The sequence below is a fragment of the Asterias rubens genome, chromosome 5 (genome assembly GCF_902459465.1).
Source record: "Asterias rubens chromosome 5, eAstRub1.3, whole genome shotgun sequence".
Lineage (NCBI taxonomy): Eukaryota > Metazoa > Echinodermata > Asteroidea > Forcipulatida > Asteriidae > Asterias > Asterias rubens.
In genome coordinates this window covers 10,696,185-10,722,381 of record NC_047066.1, presented here as the reverse complement: position 1 = coordinate 10,722,381, position 26,197 = coordinate 10,696,185, and the positions used below count along the sequence as shown (strand labels likewise).

The 26,197-nt window shown below is 38.2% G+C and overlaps 1 protein-coding gene across 1 annotated transcript in view; it reads left to right on the top strand.

Annotated features, from left to right (window-relative positions):
- LOC117290381 (leucine-zipper-like transcriptional regulator 1) overlaps positions 1–23,475 on the top strand; it is a 60,050-nt gene extending 36,575 nt beyond the window's left edge. Inside the window, exons 8-21 of the mRNA XM_033771749.1 lie at positions 3,696–3,835; positions 4,914–5,060; positions 8,458–8,512; positions 10,909–11,019; positions 13,213–13,305; positions 13,761–13,862; positions 15,797–15,977; positions 16,670–16,734; positions 17,194–17,310; positions 18,579–18,747; positions 19,855–20,039; positions 21,208–21,305; positions 21,847–22,033; positions 23,103–23,475. Coding sequence (XP_033627640.1) covers positions 3,696–3,835; positions 4,914–5,060; positions 8,458–8,512; positions 10,909–11,019; positions 13,213–13,305; positions 13,761–13,862; positions 15,797–15,977; positions 16,670–16,734; positions 17,194–17,310; positions 18,579–18,747; positions 19,855–20,039; positions 21,208–21,305; positions 21,847–22,033; positions 23,103–23,273 — 1,821 coding nt within the window. The 3' untranslated portion in view covers positions 23,274–23,475. The remainder of the gene's footprint in view (positions 1–3,695; positions 3,836–4,913; positions 5,061–8,457; positions 8,513–10,908; positions 11,020–13,212; positions 13,306–13,760; positions 13,863–15,796; positions 15,978–16,669; positions 16,735–17,193; positions 17,311–18,578; positions 18,748–19,854; positions 20,040–21,207; positions 21,306–21,846; positions 22,034–23,102) is intronic.
- Positions 23,476–26,197: the final 2,722 nt, after the last annotated feature.

Here is a 26,197-nt window from a genome sequence, read left to right as displayed (position 1 = left end):
CTCCCCACTCCCAATCCCGGTGAGGTTTTTATCAGATGAAAAACAAATATACATGTAGTGTGAATCACAACCAGTGTTGTACATGTAGCTACATTGTAGACCAATTTTTTAGTGGTCAGCTCTAAATCCAATTTAGTCCACCAAGGGGGAGCGGTTCAACAAAATTATTCTTATTCAAGTGTCATCTGGGGGAAATCCTAGCGAGACACTGGGGAGCACTGTGTATTTTGCTTAGAGTGCTGGGCGAAATTTGTTAGTTCTGGCAGGCTGTGGGCGAAATATGATAGTTCTGGGCAGGTTCGCCCAGCACCGCCCACCATGGCTACAACACTGATCACAACATGCATAATTCAGCCTCACAGGGGAGGGGGGATTACGGGAACCAGGGGAGGTTGGGCCCCCTTGATGAGGCCACCAGCGAACCCCCCTACCCCCTCCTCATGAGGAACGTTGTCATTTCCTGCGTTTATGGTTTGGATTCAGATTAAGTATTTATGACAACTCTGAAGGGGAAAGGAATTAGCCTCTGAGCCACTGCATGGGGATCATAAATGCACTCTTGGGTCAAAGGTGCCGAAAAGGGTGGTTCCTTTTACAGACGTTAAAGCTTGCCTCGGCAAAGTTTCATCGAGCTTCTGGTCACCAACTTCGAAGTAGAGGAACCTTGCAGATCTAATGATTGGATTAATGAAAGCTTAAAGAGTTCCATAATATTGATTAGGAAAAGCTTGTAGGAATAGGAAAGGAAGATGGGGGCCAGAATGCTGATCGCTTTTAAAAGTTAAGATTGGGGAATGCTTAAATTGGGCATATAGTTGCGTAAATCTGTAATTTACATGTGCTAGAATAATTTTTATCTGACTGCATGCATTGAACCGAAAAATAATGTTGGTGAAAATGTTTTACTCATTTGTCAAAAACTGCAGCAACTCAGCTAGTGATATTTTAAGGAAAACTTTCTATGTTCTACCATCATTATCTTTCAACCGTGTAAATCAGTGGACGTTTGTGTTTTGTGTTGTCCAACAAGTACCCTTGGAAACCCTTTAAGATGTAAGATGCAACTTTCATAGATTCAGTTTGACATCACGTGTACACACAAGTGTAGTTTCTCTTCTAGTTGTGATGAGTGTCCCAGACATTGTAAAAGACATGAAAGATGTCTGAGAGATTAGGATTTATCACTCAGTACTTAATCATGTGCCATGTGCACCGGTATGCTCTTGTCGGTGAAACATATTGGCCTTAAAGCCATTGGACACTTTCGGAACATTAAACAAAATAAAAGTTCACAGATTTACAAATAACTTACAGGGTTTACAGAAGGTAGTGGTGAAAGACATCTCTTGAAGTATTATTCCATGAAATGCTTTACTTTTTTTAGAAAACATTAAAACAACATCAATTCTCGATATCGAGAATTACGGATTTATTTTAAACACATGTCATGACCAGGCGAAACGTGCGGAAACAAGGGTGGGTTTTCCCGTTATTTTCTCCCGACTCCGATTACCAATTGAGCCTAAATTTTCACAGGTTTGTTATTTTATATATAAGTTGTGATACACGGAGTGTGGGCCTTTGACAATACTGTTTACCGAAAGTGTCCAATGGCTTTAAGCCAAGTCATGTCTCTATAAGTAAACACACGTTATAAATAATTCTGATTGTAGTTACTCATCACACCACAGGGCTTGAATTTTACACTGGACCCCAGGCCGGAGGCCAGTGATTTTGGTGGTGGGCTTGTTAACTCATGATTCAATTCCATATTTTGTATAAGTATGTGTATTTTTTCTGTTATTTATGTTTATATTTCTGTTGTAATTGTAATTTGTTGTTTTGTAAAGCGCATAGAGATGTTAATTCATATTATGCGCTATATAAATGTAATTTATTATTATTATTATTAACTGGATTCAAGTCCAGTGGTCTTATGTTTTCAAATGAGTTTTTAGATGACTTCGACTGTGAATATATTTTTGGTTTGCGGTAACATCATGTAACTATCAACCTGCCAGGTAGATTATGTTCTTTTAGAGAACTTGTCTTGCTGTATATTCTACTACTGCAGAGTAGTTTTTTTGATTTATTCTGGAGACTTCTTAGTTCTGAAAAGAACTGTCCTACTTATAAACTACTAACCTGAGTGGGAGATAGAAAGTCTGCTGGGAGTACTACTGTCATACTGTAGCTTTAGTTATGAACTTCACTACCGCGAAGTGACTTCTTTATTACATGTAGTCTCATCGTCAGGAGACTGAAGTTGTAAACAAAAACAATGTACAGAGCTTTTTTACAATGTATTCTAGTTAGGTTTGTGGTAGGACCATGGACATGAAATCTACATTTGAGTTGTGGTGATTCTGTTAAAAACGTACATGACGTAATGATTGAAATGCCATGTTGTTTCAGATTCATCACAACTCAAAAGAGATATTTTATGTACGTACAATTAGACTGTATCTAGTTGAGAAATGAGTTGTGCCAACTCTGTCAAAGAGGGCACTGTTCTGTTTTAGAGGCCGTGAGTTTTACTAATATATCTGGGGGGGGTTCAAAACTTACATGTAACATGTTTGCCTTTTACTGTTGCTTTATTGATAAGACAATTGTAGGAGCTAGAAATACCGATTCTGACCTACAAGTGGTTTCCCAAACCCATGCAGGCCTGGAATTACATGGAGGCCATTGCCTCCGTTGCCCCTGTCTTGGCCTTGGTGACCCTTCAAAAGTTTCCCATTGACTTTTAAGATTTCCCAATGAAAGCGCTCTTTTCAAAATGAAAACGACCTTGCCCTTTCCAAGATGAAACTCCAGGTCTGCAAATCTTTCACCACCTTGACCTCGATGACATCATAACTGGTATGTGACATCATACTAGATAAAGTCATGTACATGTAGTAACAGGGTTTTTTCCTGATCGGGCTCCTTTGATTTTTGCACTTTCATGACGTGGTGCCAGTAAGCCGTGCCGACGCACAGGTGGCTTCTACAATCTTTCACCACTCTGACCTGGATTTTAAGACCTAATGTTATGATTTCATCATCAGTTGAATATTATGGTTACAAAGTCGGGGGGAAAAAACCCAATACAAAACAAGCCACCCTTGATGCCGTAATTGGAAATGTTGTCTCTCGCTGCTGTGCTAAGAATTAGTCATAAACAGACGCGTGTCTCAAGACGAGTTGATGAAAATCACCCGGCTATCGGAGTCTGGCTGGGATTATAGATGTCAGTGACCCGGCCTTATTCCCTGTCTTCACTCACAGCAGATTGCATGCTAAGATACTCCATGGGCCAGACTAAGGTCTTCATTGCCTGCTTAATAAACTCGGCAAACAGAGGCCGTACAATGATAATTGTCTTCCCTTGATGACCTTAAATGACCTTTGATAAGGTCAGCTGTATAGTCTCAAAGGGTCACTCTGTGTGGATTGGGGAAAAGTGCAGCGTAGGATGACCTAACAGATAAATGTATGCTTTGTCTGAGCATATGCCTCGAAGAGTATTGAGCCATCAAACACATTTCAAAAGGTTATAAGCATGCGGACTTGTTTTTAGAAACAAAAGTCACAGTCGGATTCTCCCACATGTTTACCCTTGTATGACAGCTGCACTGGGAATGAGTCTTTTTTTTTTTTGTGTGACGATTTCATTCCCAATTGTAATTCTTTTTTTTTTTGCCATTTAGATTCAGCAGGAAGGTGATAACCCGCCGACCTGTTGCAACTTCCCTGTGGCTGTGGCCAGGGACAGCATGTTCGTCTTCTCCGGACAGAGTGGCGCCAAGATCACCAATGACCTATACAGGTTCTGTTTCATGGAGAAGAGGTGAGGTACTATCTTTTATAAGCTTGATTGGAAATGAGTGATTTGGTGTGTTTTTTATTGCTAACCGATACACTTATCAGTTCACGCTTATCAGTTCTGCAGGGTTTTTTGCTGGAAAGTTTATTTTATTGTTGTGCTCAGCTACATGTATACTTGGCCCATGGTCGCAGATTGTGGATTTGCAGCAGTTCCCTAACGGTCACGTTCATGTAATAGAAAAGGGAGAACTCATTTGAATCATTTGATGAATATTACAAACCGAGAACTTCTATATTTCACAGCTTAAAAGTTGAGTCAGAATTATTGAGGAAGTCAAGCACAGTACTCATCAGATATTTTTGGCTCTGTGTCATTTCATTTATATAGGATTCAAACTGCCTCTAGCCGCTGGGCTTGCTCGATGGTCTAGTGGTAATACTACTGCTATTGCAAATGCAAAGGTCGTGGGCTCGAATCCCACCCAAGTGATTTTTCTGTAGTTTTTTTTTCTCAGAACTTGTACAAGTATAACTCATTATTCAACAATATTCCTATTGTTGGAGAGCATGTCACATAGGGGTGTTTAAGACCAGCTAGCTTGTTTGGCGCGCAAACTCATGTCTGCTAATTTACTTTCACAGAACGCAATATATAATAGCCACCCAATGCGCACAAAACAGCATTTTTAAACACTTTTTGAAAATGTTTGACCTCAAAAATTCGCTAATGAAACAGATTGTCACAGATTGTCTGTAATTGTGATATTTTTTTTGCTTTTTCATTTAACAAAAGAGCGTTTATGAATGGGAATTAAAGATTAGTGACCCTTTCTTAAACGGCTCTTGAAGAACTCGTCGCCACTCTTTAATCCCAAATCTCTGACAAGTCACTACTTATTCCAGCTTCAAAACCCATTTGAAAATTTATTTTTGTGCTTAACTATGTAATTCATTGCAATCTTGCTTCTGCATCTCTCCTGCGCCAGGAGTGTCTTTTAAACAGACATGGTGAATTGTAAATTGCCACTATTATTATTATTTGTTATGTTATTTTATTCCCTTATTCAATCTACAACTTTATTTTATGTTTTTCACTTCAGGTGGAGAAAGATTCAGTCAGACCATGTCTTGAAGGGTACCCCACCACCGCCCCAGCGTCGTTACGGTCACACTATGGTGGCCCATGAACGCCATCTGTATGTTTTTGGAGGAGCAGCAGATAACACGCTGCCAAGTGACCAATACTTGTAAGTTATGAAAACCCTTTGGGGGATGTTAATGTTTATATTTATGAGACGCCTTTCCCAAAGGTTGCAGTTATTTTATTCTCAAGCATATTTATCCTTTTATTTTCATATTTGACAAACTGTAACTGATGAATTCCGATAAATGAATTTTCACATGAATTTTCTCAGTGAAGAAGTGCACAGGGCCCAATTTCATAAAGCCTGTAAGCACAAAAATTTGCTCAGCATGAAATTTCTTCCTTGATAAAACCAAGATTACCAACCAAATTTCCATTTGTTGCATATTGCTTGTTACTGGTATTCAGCTGTTGCTTGCTTATCTTGAAAACCACGTGGAAATTTGGTTGGTAGTCCTGTTTTTATCAAGGAAGAAATTTCATGCTGAACAAATTTGTTGTGCTTACAGGCTTTATGAAATTGGGCCCAGATACAACAGGCGATTTTGTGCTTACTTGGCGAGTTTCCATTTCATTGCACTGCTATTTGTACGCACACAAAAAGCATATTAACCTTCTGCTTACTGCACAATAAAGATTAACACAGACTTCACAATGCGAATCCATGGTGAACGCGCAAGATGACTGCCTAATTTTGTTGCTCACCTGTGAAATATGCTTACACCTAAGCTAACAGTTCTGCTACAGTGCAGTTACCGAAAGCAGCTCTATGAAATTGGGCCCTTGTTTTCATTGCTATGGGGTTTATGGTTCCTCTGTGTTAGTCTGTTACCAAATAAGAATTGTTGGATGTGGTTTTTACTATCAATTACATTGGTCTCTAGATATTAGCCAGCCTTTGGCCATATTGGCAGCTCTAAACCTCACAACAACAAAAGCAATTTTATAAATACCTATAATGATTCTTAGGCCGTGTCCGAAATAGCTGCTACAGCTAGATTTCTGGGTCCTCAATGAGTTGAGGTATAGGACGTCCTTAGCAACAGCGTTCTAGCCAGGCATTAAATAGCGTGCCGGGCCAACACGCTATCGAAAAGTTCTGACACTCTTTCGATCAGCCGATGCACTATCGATACGCTATAATAAAAATACACATTGTAATCATTAAAATTGTTTTTCTTTGTTTTTTTAACTTGTGAGAAAATTTCTGGTGTGTTTTTCTGTTATTTTTCTGTTTTTTTTGTAATCCAAAATATTTTTGCGACGCACATTCACAGCGTTGCTTACCGTCTCGCTGTGACAACAGCGTCGAAAAAGCATTCAAAAGTTGCCACATGACATCGTCATCAATAGCAGCATGCAGCATGAACTCCACGCACGCATGGTATGAAAGCGGCAAATTCGCACGTGTTTTTGTTCATAATATATTTAGGTACCAATCTCGTCCTACAAGGTCATAAACCATCGCACTCAGGATTCGCCTACATGATGTCACTGTTGGCAACCTTATACTGCATACATTCTACAGTTGCTTTGTAGAAATTGGTTTGGCAGCTTTTCTATGGCTTCACGTGTGTGTTGCAGCGGCAAGCGGCAAACATTCGCCGATGTGATGATTTTTTTTCTGCAAGGTAAGCGATGTTGTTTAAACATTGCGATCGCCGTAATGGCGTCGCGCTACGCGCTCGCAATTTAAGACTTTTTGTAATGCCCCTGCCCTATAATTTTTTTCTGGCTAGAACACTGCTTAGCAACACCATTAGCAACAGCCTAAGCTGTAGACGCTAATTCAGATACGGCCTAAGGCTGTGTCTTAATGGACTGATCCATTAGGCTCTCGCCCACGGTGCATGTATGTATGAGCAAGAAAACTTAAGCCTCTCCATTGCCATTCAGCACAACTCTGCCGCGCGCGCCAAGCATATGCACACGCATGTCGGACTTTATATTGTCGCACTTTTTGGTTGCGCATTAGGTTGTGATTGGTCAATATGCAACGGGGCGGAGCTTCATGGATCGGTCTATTGGTGGCTAGGGCTACATTAAAGACTACAGCTGGAACACCGCATCATTGCGGCATGGTATGGCTTTTCGTCTCTCACCAAGGTGATCCCAGTTCGATTCCCGGTCAGGGCCATATGTGAGTTGAGTTGTGCGTTGGTTCTCTGCTGTGCCACGAGGGTTTTCCAGACCACCTGCTTTTACTCCCTCAGGAAAAATCAAACACTTTCGATCTTGGCTGTGCTCCGTGGTCATAATGTGTTGATGTGGCTGGGCCCTTGCATGCATGCTTCTCGAACACGTCATAGCCGCCGCGCCGCGTCCTTCGCAATTCAGCTCTTAGCTGCTGTCACATAACCAGCTCCTGCAATATGTGTGACCTCCCTGATAGCAGATCTTGGAATGACCAACCACACCCTAAACTAAGGCTGCAAGGAATTCTTAAACTCACCCAACCATGGCACCCACTCTACAGAACAATAGTCACCTCTCAATGTACACACATACACCCTACATGTACATCAGCCCACTCATGTCTTCCCAAATAAGGACTTGTTCACTCAACTGTAGTTCACTGACTGCATCACAGAACTAAATGAATATTCATTGGATCTCTAAACTCTTGACCAATAAAATAAATGAGGGAAATATAAAAAATACACATGGGTTATTTACAGTACTAGATCACTTGTGACAGCTGCGAGTAAGTATGATTAGCCCCCCAAATTATTATTATTATTATTATTATTATTATCATTATGCGTTAAAATATTGGACATCCTTAGCAACACCATTAGCAACAGTTGTGCGAAGCCCTAGCCATAGACGCCAATTTTGGCATGACCTTATTAGGCCCTGTTTGAAACCACAGCTTTGGCTTCAGCTTCGATTTAGGCTCCATCTGTCTGTTTGAAACCTTGTATCAAAAGGGAATGTTTTTCAAATAACTAACAGTGCCTAAGCTCAAACAGTGGTTTGGTATTGGTTTGGTATTGGTTTATTGTCATGCCATTTGTGGCCACTGACCAAATTGCTAGAATGTTACAATGGTATTAAAAAGCATTTAATCTTAAAAATGGTACAAGAGCTACATGCAAAATAATAAATAATGCAATCAATAACTAGAATAGAAAAGGTAAAACAATGGTGTTCAAGCCACAATAAATGCCCACTGATTTTTTTTTTTTTAAGGGGAGCAAAAAAGACACCAAGAATTACAAAAAATACTACATGTATATACATACAAACAAACCTTTAAAACCAATAGTTCAGCCATCTTAGAAAAATAACAAGGTTTTGTGGTTTCCAAAGAGGGCCTTCCACTCATCCAATCCATCATCAAACCATGACTTACATATCTGGTCTCTTTAAGAGTGATTGAATTCAGGATTGGATGAGAGTGGTGACATACGATTACAGGTATCGTGACTCAGTTTCGTTTTTCTTTGCGGAATTGTTCCGGAATAATAAAGCTTGTTTGTTCTTCTTGATTTCCGCAGCTATGATTTGGATGCTGAAGAGTGGCAAGTGATCAAGGTTTCCTCAGACAGTCAGGTAAAGTTGAACCTCAGAAAAACGCAGGAAAAAAAAGACTATATTAGAAGGCAGTGGACACTATTGGTAATTACTCAAAATAATTATTAGCATAAAACCTTACTTTGTAACAAGTAATGGGGAGCTATTGATAGTATAATACACTGTGTGAAACAGCTCCCTCTGAAGTAACATAGTTTCCGAGAAAGAAGTAATTTTCCACGAATTTGATTTCGAGACCTCAGATACTAGAATTTGAGGTCTCAAAATCAGGCATCTGAACGCACACAACTTCCTGTGACAAGGGTGTCTTTTCTTTCATTATCTTGCAACTTCGACGACCGATTGAGCTCAAATTTTCACAGGTTTGTTATTTTATGCATATGTTGAGATACAGCAAGTGAGAAGACTGGTCTTTGACAATTACCATTAGTGTCCAGTGTCTTTAATAAATCGCTAATAAATGTAACAGCATATTTCTCACTGTCTCCAAACCATCTTCAATCTGTGTGCATTTGAATTTCAGTGTTATCTATAACGGGATCAACTTGGCTCAGTGGTTTTTTTGTACCTGCCTTTCACCTTTGTGGACCCAATTTCGATTCCCATCTGTTGAGCCTTGCATGTGGGTTTGGTTTTCAGTCCTTACCAGGGCCCAACTTCATGGCTCTGCTTACCACCGAATTCTGCACTTACAATCACTCATTCTCCACAAAAATGCTTACACCTAAGCTAATATTTCTGCTACAGTGCAGTTACCGAAAGCAGCTCTATGAAATTGGGCCCTTGTTTTCATTGCTATGGGGTTTATGGTTCCTCTGTGTTAGTCTGTAGAGCCATAGAGCCACAAAAGAGACGCTTGGGACATAATTACTAATATAGTCTGGTTCTCAGGATGTGTTAATTTGATCTATAATGATCCTAGTCGTGCCTTCAGGGAGCATGACCAAGAAGTCTACCGTTGAATGTGTAATAATATTGTATTACAGCAGGTTGTTACAGTTTCAAAGATTGCTTTGCGGACAAATGTTTTACAGTTGCCTTTATAATTATGACAAGGCTGTGAAAAGGCATTGGAGGAAGTGTCACATTTGTCAATCTCATTCCTGAATCTAATTTTAGTAAGTGAAAATGTAACTACCGGTAGTAGCTATGAAAGCAGCTCTTTACTGGGCCCAATTTCATGGCTATAACCACAGAATTCTGTTTCATAAAGCTGTAAAGCAGAAAACACTGCTAAAAAAAATATCTTTGCTAAGCAAAAATTGAGTCGGGCACCAGCAACAAGATAAATTTAATGTAATTTGTGCTTGTAACCTGTTTCTGCTAAGCAATACTATTCTTTGCTATGCAAGTTTTTGTGCTTACAGGCTTTATGAAATTGGGCCCAGGTGTCATGCCTTACCTGTAATCTTATATGGCTGGTATCTATAGCCAGCATGCATTGTTTTGAATAAGCACCTGAGCACCGGCTTCCTTATGATGAAAACAACATCAACTTGACCAATGAAATTCATTTCATGGTGAACCCAAAGCCTTATCATGACGATCATTAGACAAGTCAAGCTTGAATAACGCTTGGTGCGATATTTCAGGTTCCTTTAAAGAAAGCTGCCTGTCAGTTGGAATGTGTTCATTCTCAGACTTCTTAGTTTGGCTCCCCGTTCACCAGTGGGATTCCAGCACTCATAATCGACATATCAAAGGTACCTGCAGGCAGTCGTTCTCTTTCTGTTCTAACTTTGTCAAAACCAATTTTTTTGCATTAAAGAAAATCCGAATGAGAATAGAATGAAAACAATGATGGGGGTTTTCATTGTAAACCGCAATTCATAGTGCATCCAGGACTCTCTAATTCCTAAAGCAGAGTCCATATGTTAGTAATTATCCATCCCGGCTCGGTTTAGAATCCCTTATGTGTATATAGCTACCCAAGAGACACTTCTGAGACAATGCAATAAGTCTGTAACGGCGAAAAAGAGGAAGTCTACGTCTAGGCAACACTTTCGGAACACACCTACCAGGGCCCAATTTCATAGAGCTGCTTAGCACAAAAATTGCTTAGCATGAAATTTCTGCCTTGATAAAACAGGATTACCAACCGAAATATCCCTGTGATTTTCAGGATTATAAGCAAACTACAGCTGAATACCCCATGCAACAAGAAGAAATTTGGTTGGTAATCCTGTTTTTATTAAGGAAGAAATTTCACGCTAAGCAAATTTGTGTGCTTAGCAGCTCTATGAAATTGGCGCCAGACGAGCAGCAATCTGCTAGATATCAAGTTGATAAGGGTTTATACCCACCCCTCCCTTGAACTGAAGGCAGGGATAGGTGTAGCAATGTCACGTGGCGGAAAGTGGAAAATGAAGCCTGGTTTCTTTACTCTTTTTGTTCTTTTGTTTCTGTTCACTCAGAGTCCAACAGGTAGACTGTTCCATGCCGCAGCTGTCATCTGTGATGCGATGTTTATCTTTGGCGGAGCAGTCGACAACAACGTCCGAAGCTCAGAGATGTATAGATTCCAGGTAGGATTTTATCTTTTGTTTCAAAGGCATGGTCGTAGTTTCATGGTCTTACTTTTATGGTTGTATATTATCCAAAATGAAAAGTTGCCGTCTAAGTTTATTTTATTTCAATTTCTATTGTTTTATATCTTACTGGAGTATTTTAATCCAGGGCTCAATTTCATTGACCTCCTTCAACAGAAAATACTGCTTGACAATTTTCTGCTAAGCACAATTGAGCAGGATACCAGCCATAAATGGTACTTGAGACCATGGTAATTTGGCTGGAAAAATTATTCTGGGAAGCAAAATGTTGTAAATTTTTTGTTTTTTTACCCAAATACACCGTTGTGTGTTAGCTACTTATTCGGCTTAAGCAGCTCTAAAGTCGACCCTGTGGCCCGGATTCATAGAGGTGCTTCAGCAGAAAATGTTGCTTACCAATTGTCTGCTTAGCAGAAATATACTTGTGACATGGTATTTAAGCTGATTTCATGAAGTCTCATACACGTTCCTTGTTCTGGTGAACAAAATCTCCATTATAAAGATCCTTTTCATCCCTGACTGTTGTACACGCAATCTTCCTGATTGCTAAACAAAATCCACCTGATTGATAGCTGCTAATGTTAGCGGGCATGATATTCTTTCTTGTCTAGTTTGATTACTGATTTCTTTTTGGCCGCTTAAAAAAATCAAAAGATGTGTGATTAAATAGCCTGAAACAGAGTAGTAAAGCCTATGCCATGCAACTGAATAGGTCGGCCTTGTACTCTATAAAATGCTTCTAGTTTTCAGACCTAGAATGACACGCAGGCAACGGAAGCCACAGCTGTCAATGTCACCTTTTCTTGGCCTTGGTGCCCATTCAAAAATTCCCTGTAGAAGTTAAGCTTTTCCAACGGAAGTGCCCTTGCAAAATGAAAACGACCTTGTCCTTTTAAAGATGAAATTCCAGGCCTGACATTTATCTATAGGACCAACTATCATTTAGATTAAATTCTCTTGAATCATCGAAATGACATCTGTTTAAAATATAAAACCACAAGAGATGTTCCTTTAGGGTCTTGAAGGGGGACTAGTGTACTCCCATTCTCCACAGCATTCTTTCCTGTCGTCCCAATTTCTGTATACTACAATGTTCCTACTTTTTTTCCCAAGGACGAAATATAATTTAGATTAAATTCTCTTGAATCATCAAATAACATCTCTTTAAAAGATAAAACCACAAGAGATGTTCCTTTAGGGTCTTGAAGGGGGACTAGTGTACTCCCATTCTCCACAACGTTCTTTCCTGTCGTCCTAATTCTGGCGACTGTTCATCAGTCAGTTGGTCATTTGTCACGGAGGAAGTTACCTCATATATTTGTCACGGTTATTTCAGGTAACCCCGTCCTTCAGCTTCTAAGCAAACTTAAATCTGGTCTCCTTTTTCGTTTTTCCACTGACAGCTGGCCCTCAATGCCCTGTCGGAATCCACAAAACGGCCTAGTTTCAAAGAGCTGCTTAGGCAGACAATACTGCTTTACAGTTTTCTGCTAAGTAGAAATGAGCAGGATACCAGTCACAAGTTGTACACATGACATGGTAGTTTGGCCGATAACCTTATTCTGCTTTAAAAAGTTTTGTTGCGCTTAGCTATTTTTTGTGCTTAAAAGCTGCTCTACTAAATTGGGCCCTGATCAACTTCACTTTGAGAAGGAAAAAAACCCAGTTCCAATTTGTAACACACGCAACAAAGAATAATGTTTTTACTTCATTATTCTTTTCCAGTAGATTAGTTCCAAAGAAATTCTGTAATTTCCATAATAATGATAATATTTAATGAGATTTTGTATATCGTTCGACCATGAAACATGCTCCTGGACAATTTTTAAATTTATATCAATCCATAAACTTTAGCCTGTTATTGTTTTATTAAAACCAGCAAAACCAGTTGACTGAGAGAAATATTGAGTTTTGTACATTGCTTGTGGCTGGTACTGAGCTTAGCAAATAAATTTGTCAGGAAAAGTTATTTTCTGCTTAGTGCTCCTAAACTGCAATTAATTGAAATGTATAATATTAAAAATTAAAAATATTTGTAAGGTGCTTATAGAGCGCACAAGAGGGGAACCACACACAGTAAAGGAAAATTAGACATACATGTAGAACAATTACAGTAAGCAACATTAAACAAGGTGGATATGTAAGTGGTTGATTTTATTTCTTCTCCAGTTTGCATCATACCCAAGATGTACCCTGAAGGATGACTTTGGACGTCTTCTGCTGAGTCAGCAATTTACTGATGTGGAATTCCTTGTGGGCGAGGTGAGTTAACCCTTTCATTACAGAAGACTATTGCCAATTAAGAGCTCACACATAAAACCACTCGATTCAATTCAATAATTGTCCATAAAATGGAAATTTGCTATGTCGATGCTCATAACAGTAAAGATATTTTTTGTTTAATTACTGAATAACAAACTATTCTTAAGTAGAACAAACATTTACACTATGAAACTTGAAACTGTACTTACTCGAGGGCATGCAAAAATTTACTTCATAACAGACAAAAAAGAACAAAAAAAAAAGTTACTGGCTGCTGTTTTGTTAGGCTGGGCTATTTTTCAAATAATGTTTTTTTTTCCTGAGATCGTTGAAATGTATCCTTTTTTTTTCATTAAAAGAAAAAAAAGGAGGCTTAACTTATCATCCATATTAAACTAATAATTTATTATTTTGTTTTGTGTCACTTATAATTATTTCCTCTTTGATTCTTTTAGAATAGTACAGTAGTTCCTGGACATGCAGCCATCATTGTTCCAAGATGTCGCTACCTCAGGAACAAAATATCCCAAGCTAAAGAGAGACAAGCGGCAGAACAGGTCAGTTAAATAACAGCTTCCTCCTGACATAAACCTTTTGAAGATCAATAATATACAGTCATTTAAAATTAGACAAATACACTGTTTTAGAAGCTTTTAAACAGTTGATCAGTGAATCTTTGCATTGTCTTTGGATGGTTGATGTATACAAATTTTTGATACTTGTTAGAGACCCGATTTGACCAGGCTTTTTGCCAAAACCAAAATATAAAGCTCTTTTTAACATGAAATGTAAAGCTCTTTGTTTAATGTTTTCATGTTCATACTTGCATGCTTGTTTTTCATAACTTTCAACTTGTGTAGAGTATGGTGTCATGGCAAAGTTGTTTAAAGCATCAAATTCAAGTTCTGGTGGTTTAAACAGCCAATAAAGGATGATCTCAAATATATAGTTATTACAGTTTTCTAACAGCTGCAGTCCATCCAGGAAACATAAAAAATATAACGAGTCTCTTACCTCACGTTAAAACATGGTAAAAATGGGTATTCTCCAGAACGCTCTGAGCCAAATTTTTGAAAAACGTGGGGTCAAACAAACCCGCGCGACAAAGGAATCGTGACGTCAGTGGCGGCTATTTGGTGTGGAAATGCCAAAGCTGGAGAACTGTGTTCAAAACCAATAGCGGAAATTCGTCACTGGCGTCCAGGGTCATTATAATAGATAAGCCATTTTTGACTCTCGGCTGAAAAAGCCATGCGGCCAGGTGCTTTTTTGACTCGAGATATTTATTACTCAATGCAAATTTTGATAGTAAAATGGTTATTAACCGGTATCTGCGATGTCTATTTGGCCATAAAAAGGTAATAGTTGACATATTGAGATCATCCTTTATTGGCTTTTTAAGTCATCAGAGTGTGGGTTTGAATCCCGGTTATGACACTTGTGTCCTTCAGCAAGAATTGCTTCTCTTCACCCAGGAGTATAAATGGGTACCTGCGAGGGTAGAGATGGTTCTTGTGATCAAGCACCGTGCACTATTACCACCCCTGTTACAAAGAGTTGTTCATGCACAAAACACCTACAGTGTGCAGTAATTATGCAGTAGTAGTCAGAGATGCGGTTGGTACACGCTGTCACCTCGCAAAACTTGGATGGATTTGACGTTCTTATGAAAATACCATCACATTTTTTTGCTGTTTTCTCAGCAATGATGCACTGTATTCAGCGGAGACTTTCACATGTAACTTTTCTTGCATCTTTCTTTATAACTGTGTCTATACATGTAAATCATCCGGACTTGCATTCTGGTGTTCAGTGTCAAACTGTGGATTTGGGTCTCGTTCATGACACCTTCTGGCTTTAAGCAAGACACTTAAGCATAATTGCTTTCTTCCTTCGGATAGGACCATAAAGCCATCAAGTCGTTATGAGAAGGGGGTTCGCCATTGGCTGCAATCTGCAGCCAACCATAAAAAACTTTAATAGGTGCCTTATAAACGGGTCTTAAGCATAGCCTAGTGTACCTGCAGTAAGTGTATAATGGGTGCTTTTTGAGAACTGGGTGCATGAATATTACAATGCTGACACTCTGTGTGATTTATTAGAGATGGTTTTGACTTTAACCATGTCAACTGTGTTTGGTCATCTGAAAATTTTTAATAGCCTGCTCTAATCGAATATTCAAATAATAAATCACAGGGGAACTGACTAGATGAGTTTTTAAATGATTTGGGGTAGAACCAAGACAAAGTGACTAGAGCAGAATTTGAACCAACAATCTCTGGATTAACATTCCAGCGCTCTACCAACTGAGGTATTAAGCCCTGTGTTGGCGATCTCCCTGTGTTGTTAATATATTTGTTTAGGGGGTGCCAGTCAAAAGCTATAAAACCGTTAACTGCTGTGTAGCCACAACCAAGTTTATAATACAACCTGGGATGTGGCAGCCAGGGGATCACCTTTTTCTGAAAACAATTTTTGTTTTCTTTTTCAGGGTGAAAGTGCTCCAGATGAGAGTATTTCAAGTCCAGAAAGAGATGAAGAAGTCCGCAAGGGCAAAAACTTGAAGAAATCTCTGCAGATTCCCATCAAGAATACAAGGCCGGAAGCATTCCAGTTGTTACTATGGTTTGTGTATACAGACAAAGCAGATCACAGACCACAAGGCATACAAAGTAAGAATCCATCATCTGGATCACAGAACCTCTGATCAGAAATCCCTGATGAAAGGATCTCGATGAAGGGGTCCAATCTTTTTATAACATGTTTGGAATCCCGTTTCCTTATCATTAATCCTTGATAAGAACTAATTGTGATTAAGTCAGCATTTAACCAGACTATATACATTGTAGGCTGTGTAAATTTTGCTCATATTCAAACTTCCGGACCAAGTTGGTCCCAACCATATTGATTTTTTTAATACTGTACGTATGACCCTACCTTTAAAGGCAGTGGACACTATTGGTAATTGTCAAAGACTAGCCTTCACAGTTGGTGTACAGTGTGTATCTCAACATATGCATAAAATAACAAACTTGTGAAAATTTGAGCTCAATCGGTCATCAAAGTTGCGAGATATTAATGAAAGAAAAAACACCCTTGATACACCATGGTCACATGTGTGCTTTCAGATGCTTGATTTCGAGACCTCAAATTCTAAATCTGGAAAACTGCTTCTTTCTCAAAAACTATGTCACTTCAGAGGGAGCTTTTTCTCACAATGTTTTATACTATTAACCTCTCCCTATTACTCGTTACCAAGTAAGGTTTTATGCTAACTATTATTTTGAGTATTTACCAATAGTGTCCACTGCCTTTAAGCCAGATTGAAATATTTCTATTTGTTTCTCGTTGTTTTATTTTGCAGACTCTTCAGACAAGACCACAGAATTCCTGCTCCTTCTCATGGATGTTTACAAACTCGCTCTGGAGGTAAATACCTATCTAACACTTGTAACAAATTCTCTCATTATAATTTGGTGAACAAAGACAAATTTACTAAAGTGGGACTTGAACCTGCAACGTCCTGCTTATTGGTCCAATTTGACTTGAAAATTTAGATTGAAATTTTTAAATAGCTATTTTAATAGATTTGAGAAAGTTTTAAGCTTTTAATTAAGTAAGTGAACCAATCGATAAGTGTTAGTTAATTTAAAACTAAAAGTCTATCATTGTCAGGAGCCCAACCTTAAATCACTTCCACTACCATCAGCAATAATATAAAAACAATTATTTGTTATCATTATTTATTTTGTGCATTGTCTATGGCATACAGGTTTTGTATGTTTCTTAAGCAGCATTGTATGGAAGGAATCTTTCAGAGAACAACATTTTTATAAAATTTATTTTAGTGAATAACGGGCAATACAATTTTTAATGTTTGTAACACAGTTCTCAATGAGCCGTCTAGAGCACATGTGTATTCACTACCTATCAGTTTCAATCACACACTGCAACGTGCTGCAAGTTTTACAAGGAGCAAGCAAACTCAAGCTGGACTTAATAAAGGTAATTTTAAGTGGAGATACGACAGGTCGTTCAGTGTTTGCATGGGACCTATTCTCCTAGTCACTATTTATGCCATAGAGTTATATATAAGAACTAGAGGGCGCACTGGCCTATATACGCGCTCCGGCATGTGCGCAGGCGGCCATTTTCTAAGTTGACAAAACTGGCATCTCACAGCGTGTGTTTGTGCGGCCATTTTGTAAGTTGAACAAACAGCATCGCGAGAGCGTTCAATAAAAAAAATCTCAAACGTGTATTTCATATTCAATGCGCGTGCAGAATGATGCGCTTGTCATCTTGCGGTCCCGTGGCGTTTGTGCACGAAGCATCACTCGTGCGCCCTCTAGTTCTTATATATAACTCTATGATTTATGCATACTTTCAAGCACCAGACTATAGATTTGAAAATTAACGCCACCAATAGTAAAAAAATACTTTGGTTGGTGTTGAGCTTTATGCTTTGTATTAGTTTGTATGCATTGCATTACCTGATTACTTTGGTTTCATGCGTGTGTCCACTCTGGATATGCCCCTAGGAGTGTGATAAAGTGCGACATAAGAATCCAGTATTAGTTAAAGGGTTTTGATACCTTCTTTAAGTTTTTAGCCACGACATTAATCCATACTCACTGTTGAAGACTGTTGAAGTTTCAGCCTCATTTGTTCGCAATTTTTTTAGAGAAAAAAAAAGAAGAAATCACAGAGCAATGTGTTCAGGAGAGTCACGTAAATCCGTTGAACATAAATAGTTTACGTCTCACTGGCGCAAAAACTATTTTGTGAGATTGTTTTTCTAATTTCTCAAAAACTATAGCACCTCAGCAAGCAATATTTTAAGGGAAGCTTTCTATCATCATTATCTTTAAAGATTTATATAAATCTGTAGATGTTTTGTGTTTTGTGTTGTACAAAAATTACCCAAACCCTTTAATAATGGATACCCTTCGACAAATCTCTCGATTAAGTAGGATTTGAAACTTTGCATGGTCGAAATACGATATGGAAAGGTTTGCGGTAACACCATGTAATGACTATGTCTAATGAGTTGGGGTGGTTTTGAAAAGATTTTTTGGTTCAACTCTTTGTTTCGATCAGTATGCTCTGATTGTCTTCTTTCTCCAGATGACAATCAGAGCATACTGATCGAAACGTCTAGTTGAAACCAACGGTTCTTTTTAGAACAACCCCAACTCATTAAGAGATAGTCATTACACGGTGTTACCGCAAACCTTTCCAATCTCTCATTGTTGTGATGATGTCTTCGGCAGGAATTCTGCATGAACTTTGTAGTGAAAGAGAGCAACTACAGCACCATCGTGATGAGTAAAGAGTTTGAATGTCTGAGTCAACCACTCATGGTAGAGGTAGTCCGAAGGAGGCAGCTAGCATCAGGAAGGCCTTACCAGCATGAGAAGATGCCTGATTTTAATAAATCATGTGAGTGATTGGGGGTAAGGGGTGGGGAGTAGGGGCTGCTCAGTGGGTCGAGCACCTTGTAAACCATTAAGGTGCTGCATAAATCGGTCTCATAAATCATTATAACTTCTTTAAAAAAGTGTCTTTCTCTGTTCAAGCATCTTGAGCACCTTTGGTGGATACATGCGCTATTATACAAATATTGATTGCTTCGAGCGCTATGGTTAAAACTACGACCCCGAGGTGATCCCCGGAGCCTTCTATTTTCCCGAGGCGCAGTCGAGGGAAAATGGAACGGTCCGGAGATCACCCAGGGAGTCGTAGTTTTAACCATAGCATGAGTTAAAGCAGTCAATACTTGTTTTATAACACCCCAACAGACTATTTATCATTTTCGTACACGTACTGTTCGTACGCGCGATTCAGAGACACAGATGCATAACTGATTGGTTCAAGTTGGGTAAAAAGACGTCTGGGTACTGCACGCTGTGTGATAGTTGTCGGACTATCACACGGCAAACGATGCACTATCACACGTCCGCCATCTAGTTAAACTAAGACATATCATGTGACGTGCTCTAAACCAATGAAAAGGCAGAATATTTGTAAGGGGTGTTTTAAACAAGTCTACATTATTACTGTTATTGGAAAATGGTTATTGGCAGGGTCCAGTTTCAGAGCAAATGGAAAAAGACTAAGATATTTAAGCTCCACATGTTAAAGGCAGTGGACACTATTGGTAATTACTCAAAATAATTGTTACCTTAAAAACTTACTTGGTAACAAGCAATGGAGAGCTGTTTGTAGTATAAAACATTGTGAGTAACAGGTCTATCTGAAATAACGTAGTTTTCGTGAAAGAAGTAATTTTCCACGAATTTGATTTTGAGACCTCAGAATTAGATTTTGAGGTCCCGAAATCAAGCATCTGAAAGCACACAACTTCGTGTGACAGTTTTTCTTACATTATTATCTTGCAACTTCAACGACCAATTGAGTTCAAATTTTCACAGGTTTTTTATTATATGCATATGTTGAGATACACCAAGTGAGAATACTGGTCTTTGACAATTACCAATAGTGTCCAGTGCCTTTAAATGATATTTTCTTCTTCCATCCTGTTTTCAGTTGAGACGTCTCTAGAGCAAGACATGGAGTCTTTCTTAAAGGGTAAACTCGGACAGGAGTATGCAGACATCACCCTGATGCTGGATGGCAAACCGATACCGGCCCACAAAGCTGTACTCGCAGCTAGAAGCAGCTTCTTTGAGGCAATGTTTAGATCCTTTATGACGGAAGATGACACTGTGAATGTAAGAATAATGGCTGTATCCTACAAACAAAAGAGTTCAGTTTACTGTGGTCTATTCCTTTTTCCCCTTCATTTTTGTGTGTGTTTTTAAGTTAACAGTTTTTTAGATAGTTGATTACAAAGTAGACTTAAATTGACAACCACAGTGCTAGTAATACGTTCATCAAATATTAAAAAAAAATAATTGTAACTTCATCAAATATTAAAACAACATTTTTTAAACATTTGATAGAAAAGCCTAAAGCCTGTATTTATCTTCAAGTTTAAAAGACTTAAAACAGTTAGCAAGATAGCCTTGGTATACATCTTACAAGAATTGTTGTAGAAAATTGAAAGATACTGTAAAACATTTGGTATGGTCAGCAATTTCCTCTTTTTTTGTACAAGGTTGCATGTCTGATGGCCTCATCTGTTCTACCATCTTTTCGCTAATATTATTAGGCCGAGTAAAAAAGAAAACATGTTTCACGTCCGGGTTTTTCAAAAAAAGGAGGAAGAGGGGCTTTTTATTTTTTTATTTTTATTTCAAGATGGCCGCCATTCTTTGTTAAAATGTCAAATATCCATTGTTTTTTCTACTGCTGAAATACACAAAACATAAATGAAACAATTTTGTCGAGGCATTCACTGAGATCATTTAAAATAACCCTATTTAAAAAAAAAAAAAATAAAAAAAAATGTGCATAAAAAAAATTAAATAAAAAATAAAATAAAAAAGGAGGCGTCCTGTAAAAAGGAAGCGGGCGGGGACGCGAAACATGTTTTTTTTTTTACTTGGCCTTATGTCTGCTGTTAACTTCATGTGTTAAAGGGAAGGTACACGTTTGGTAATTACTCAAAACACATATTAACTAAAAAACTGACTTGGTGTTGAGCATTGGAGAGCTGTTAATAGTATAAAACATTGTGGGAAACGACTCCCTCTGAAGTTACATCGTTTTTGAGAAAGAGGTAATTTCTCACTAAAATAATAAAAGACTTCTAGCTAAAAGTCTTTTATTCCTATCTGAAAGCACACAAATTCGTCCAACAAGGGTGTTTTTTCTTTCATCATTTTCTCGCAACTTCAATGACCGATTGAGCCCAAGTTTTCATTTATTTTATGCTTATGATGAGATACAAACATGTTCAGTTCCTTTAACTGAGACATATTTATTGTCTCTCTACAGATCAGCATTGGTGATATGATCCCATCCAGGCAGGCGTTTGATTCTCTACTGCAGTACATCTACTACGGTGCTGTCTCTATGCCACCAGAGGACTCTCTGTATCCTTTGCATTGTATCAGAAAAATGCTTCCACATAACCAGCAAATTTATCGATTTATGTATTTATTTCAATCTGTGAAGATTTTGTGGCCGATCTATCAAGGTGTCACTTGCAACTGCCTCACAAAGATACACGCTGGTAACACAGTGGTCAAGCGGTTATACGGCAGGACTTGCAATCACACGGATGTAGATTTAATTCCTACCAAGCCATTCCCTGATTTCGAAAGTACTAGAATAAGTATTCCTGTCTAGTTTCTGAATCACACCTTCTTGACTTGTCACTTCATTATAATAGCCGTCAAACCAATGTTTGTACGAGAGAGACTGGCTGTTGTAAGCTTGGCATTTATATCCCCTTGTTGGAGTTTGCGGAGACCATCTAAACAAATACCATGCAAGGCTGGATTACCACCGAGTATCAGCCAGGCTTGTCATACCATCATTCTGGTCGCATATAAACAAAGTGATCACAAACTATTTAGATTTTGCAAACCAAGATGGAATTCATTTGATGTTCCTTGACAAATCTCCTCCCAGATATCTCTTCTCGGCACCAGACTACTACAGTTTTTGTAACAACCGCCTGCAGGCGTTCTGCAAAGAGAACCTTGAGATCAATATATCTGTGCAGAATGTAGTACAGATCCTAGACGCTGCTGATAGAGTTGGAGCGAAGGATATGAAAGACCACGCCTTGAAGATCATCGTTAGGAACTTCACCAAGGTATTTATGCAGTTAGTGCAGATGTTTTTGGTTCCATAAAGGCACTGGCCACTATTGGTAAATACTCAAAGTAATTGTTAGCATAACAATTTATTTGGTAACAAGCAATGAGAGAGCTGTTGATACTATAAAACATTGTGAGAATTGGCTCCCTCTGAATTAACATAGTTTTTGAGAAAGAGGTAGTTTCTCATTCGTATATTGAAAGATAGTCAGTACTAGAGCCTTTTATTAGGCATCTGAAAGTACACAAATTTGTGCAACAAGGGTGTTTTTTTTTTCATTATTCTTTCACAACTTCGATGACCAATTGAGTAAAAATTTTCACAGAATTGTTTTTTATGCATGTTGGGATGGGCCAAGTGAGAATACTGGTCTTTAGGTATGGGTTGTTTTTTTAAAGGGGCTGGGTTTTTTTGAGAAATGAGTAACACAATTTCAAGAAAATATTTGTTGTGTTTTATTTAGCACGCTGTAAAAGAGATTTGCAGGACTCTCCTGAAAACATTACTCTTTGATTTTAATTTTTTGTTTTGTTAACTTGACGACTTATAAGCTGAAACTTCTACAGGTTAATTGTGTTACGTACATCTTCATTCACAATGCGTAGGGATTAAAGGCAGTGAACACTTTTGGTAATTACTCAAAATAATTATTAGCATAAAACCTTTATGGTAATGAGTAATGGGGAGAGGTTGATAGTATAAAACATTGTGAGAAATTTTTACAAACTTGATTTCGAGACCTCAGATTTAGAATTTGAGGTCGCGAAATCAAGCATCTGAAACCACACAACTTCGTGTGACAAGGGTGTTTTTTCTTTCATTATTGTCTCGCAACTTCGACGACTGATTGAGCTCAAAATTTCACAGGTTTGTTATTTTTTGTATATGTTGAGCTACATGTACACCAAGTGAGAAGACTAGTCTTTGACAATTACCAATAGTGTCCTGTGTCTTTAATGTCATTGTAAATGGCCAAAAACTTGGTCTATAAAAGGAATCAAAACCCTTCAACTATACGTTAACTTTGAACTGGAAATAATTATATTTATTTGCTAATTTACCAGGTGGCAGAGAATCCACGCATGAAGAGCTTGAGTCATAATCTACTCTTTGAGATAATTATGGCGCTGGCATCAAGACTTCAGAAGGTTAACCAGAAGCAACAAGCCATTGAAGAACCATCTCATGCGCTGTGGGCGTGCACGCCAGACAAATACGGACCAGAAAACTGGTAAACAATCTACAAGGTACCAGGAGATTCTCAACAGTAAGCAACAAGCCATTGAGGAACCATCCCATGCACTGTGGGCGTGCACGTCAGACAAATACGGGCCAGAAAAATGGTAAACACCCTACAAGGTACCTGCCGTCGATTTCACCAAACTCTTCATAACTTCAGGATTAATCTTAGGACTTAGGATGAGTTCAGTTCCATATCCAAAGACGTAGGACGCATTAAACCCATCCTAAGTTTGGACGGGTTACTTATCCTAACTCGAGTTAGGATTAATCCTAGCGTTTCGTGAAATCGACTGCAGGAGATTCCCAACAGTAAGAAGCACGCTGGGTTAGAAAGATATGATGGTAAAGTTTGCGGAGACGTTACATGAAGGAACAGGGTTAAACATACCAGTGAGATTTCCGCTTGTCCCCATTGCTTTTACCAAAGCGCTGAGATGGGCTGACGTATCAGCATGCTCATTAATTAATTTCTTGTGACCTAAGTACCAGTTACAAAAAACTTGACCTATATCAATAATAATTTGATGTGTATGTAGACACAGTGAAGTACGTGTGATGTTATTCAATTGAAAAACATAAGACCGTCAGGGCAAGTTTACTGGCCCATGACAAAAAACTGGGGCCTGCTGTCCAGTGTAAAATTCGAGCCCTGTCCTAATATTGCTTCTAGTATTTATTCAACAAAGTTTCTGAAGGTCAAAAAATAAACTTAGGTTGTTATCAGCTCAAACGGCTTGATGAACAGAAATTAATTTTTGAAAACTTGTTAGTTGTGAGGAGGAATTTCTGCTTGGTTTGAGTATCTCAAAGAGAAATTTCTGGTGAAATAATAAATTAAGCCAAATAGATCTTGCCTTTATTTAATTTAACTTGTCCATAATACAGAAATCTATAGGCTGTGTCTGAGTACACCTCTCTTAATATTTATGCATGACGTCATAATTCTTACCCAAAATGAGGCTATGGGCGCACGTCCCCAATCGCTTGCAGTGGCTGGGCCCATCGCCTCGTTTTGGATTAGCTTTGTGACGTACCTCATGCATAAATGTTAAGAAAGGCGTAAAGTGATTAGCACTCTGCACTAAAGCTTTTTAAAAAAAGCAATATAAAGCACTCAAAACTCAAGACAAACCTGTCAAATTTCAGTGACATTCGCGCGTACAAGTCTAAGTTCTACTGTTTATTCATGTGTACTGATTATACTGCTAGTACAGTTTAAAGCGTTGATGATGTTGGGGTGATCATGTAAGTGGTTGAATAATTGTATGACAATTAGGTATTTTGAACAAAATTTACATCATTGACAGTGTGGAGTGCTGTGGGTACCCGGATGCGACCCTGGCTGTCACTAAAGCAGCAGTGGAGTTGTGCACAGAAAGTGTGATGCCACAACACTTTCAAGTAAAGTTTATCTTCAAGTAAAAGCATGTATACTAAATGACCACTAAACCTTGAACTTCATGTAGGGTCATGTGTACACACAGCTGAATGGGGAAAACAAAACCTTCATTTGAAGATTAGTATGATTTTGATCAGCTTATGATAGGTTGCAAAATGTTATAAATCTGGCATTATGGGGCAATTTATGAACACACAGTCATGCCTTCTGCATCAGAGCAGCATTTACATGTAGCGCACACACATTATTATCACAAAAATTCATTTCTTGATTGGTTGGTGAACAATGCGGCTGCGAAAATAATTTGAGAAATTTGATGATGCACCTGCAAGCCAAAATGCAATTTGCCCATAAAGATGGCCTCTATTCGGAATACCTATGTGTGTTATTTTACAATACTTCTTTTTTTATTTTGAAATTGTGATTCCAAATAGACCTTAAGCACGGTGTGGTCATCTTGATTTTGCTCCATTCCAACTCATTGTAGCCAAACTGAGGCTGGACGAAAAATTAGTCTGGTGCCATGTTTTGCGCAATGCATGTTAGCATTCGATACTGTTATGGAAACAGGAAACGTGACAAAGATGGTGACCGCGTGATAAAGGTCTATTATAAGGAAAACCTTCACATCTGAACATTGTTATATTTTGCCGTCAAGGATTCGTCCTGTATTTATCAAGATCTTTCTTATTTGTAAACAAGCTTTTTTAGTCTATTGATGCTGAAATTTTAAACTTTAAAGCTGGAGTTGCCTAATCATGTCCACTACAAAGATTATACAGAATTAATTTTTTAACATTCTGAGGTATTTAATTTTATTTTGTAAATAAGTATATTGAGAACTTGCATGTAAGAAATGTATTTATGTGTACATTAACTATTAGAGTAAATAAAATATTTTTTAAGTATTTGTCTTTGTCAGAAAATGTTGAATTTATTTTGATATTGGTCGTCAAACTATGACACGTTGAAAACTTGTTATGGTGGGATACACTTTTATCACGTTGCCTTTTTTGTCGTATTCCCCATAGGCCTACATAAGATTGCTTTCCTGTTTCTTTAGAAACAGGGTCTGAATGTTTCCAAAAAGTAATTTTTTTTCAATGGGAGGGAAAGGTAATTATCTCGCTAAATTGTTTCCTTTAATATCCCTAAGTTGAAAACTACATTTCAAAAAATAAATTTTCCACAAAATACTGGACATGGAATCGAACATACGGTCTCAATGTCACTGTTGAGTTCCTAAATCTTTGAGTTACAAGAGAATAAAAGACCTTGGCTCTACACTATGCAAAATCAAATAATTTGAGGGGTTGGTATAAATACAAATTATATGAGAGTTAAAAATGTCAAGACCACGAAAAAAAGAAGTTCTGTAACTCAATTCCTTTGGGTTTTTTTTAATTCTTTTCTTTTTCACTTGCACTTTTTCACTCAATTTTTTCTTTCTTGATTATGGACTGAACGAGCGCCCTCTTTTGATCATACAAAATTTGATACCCAAACAAAGATGGCGAC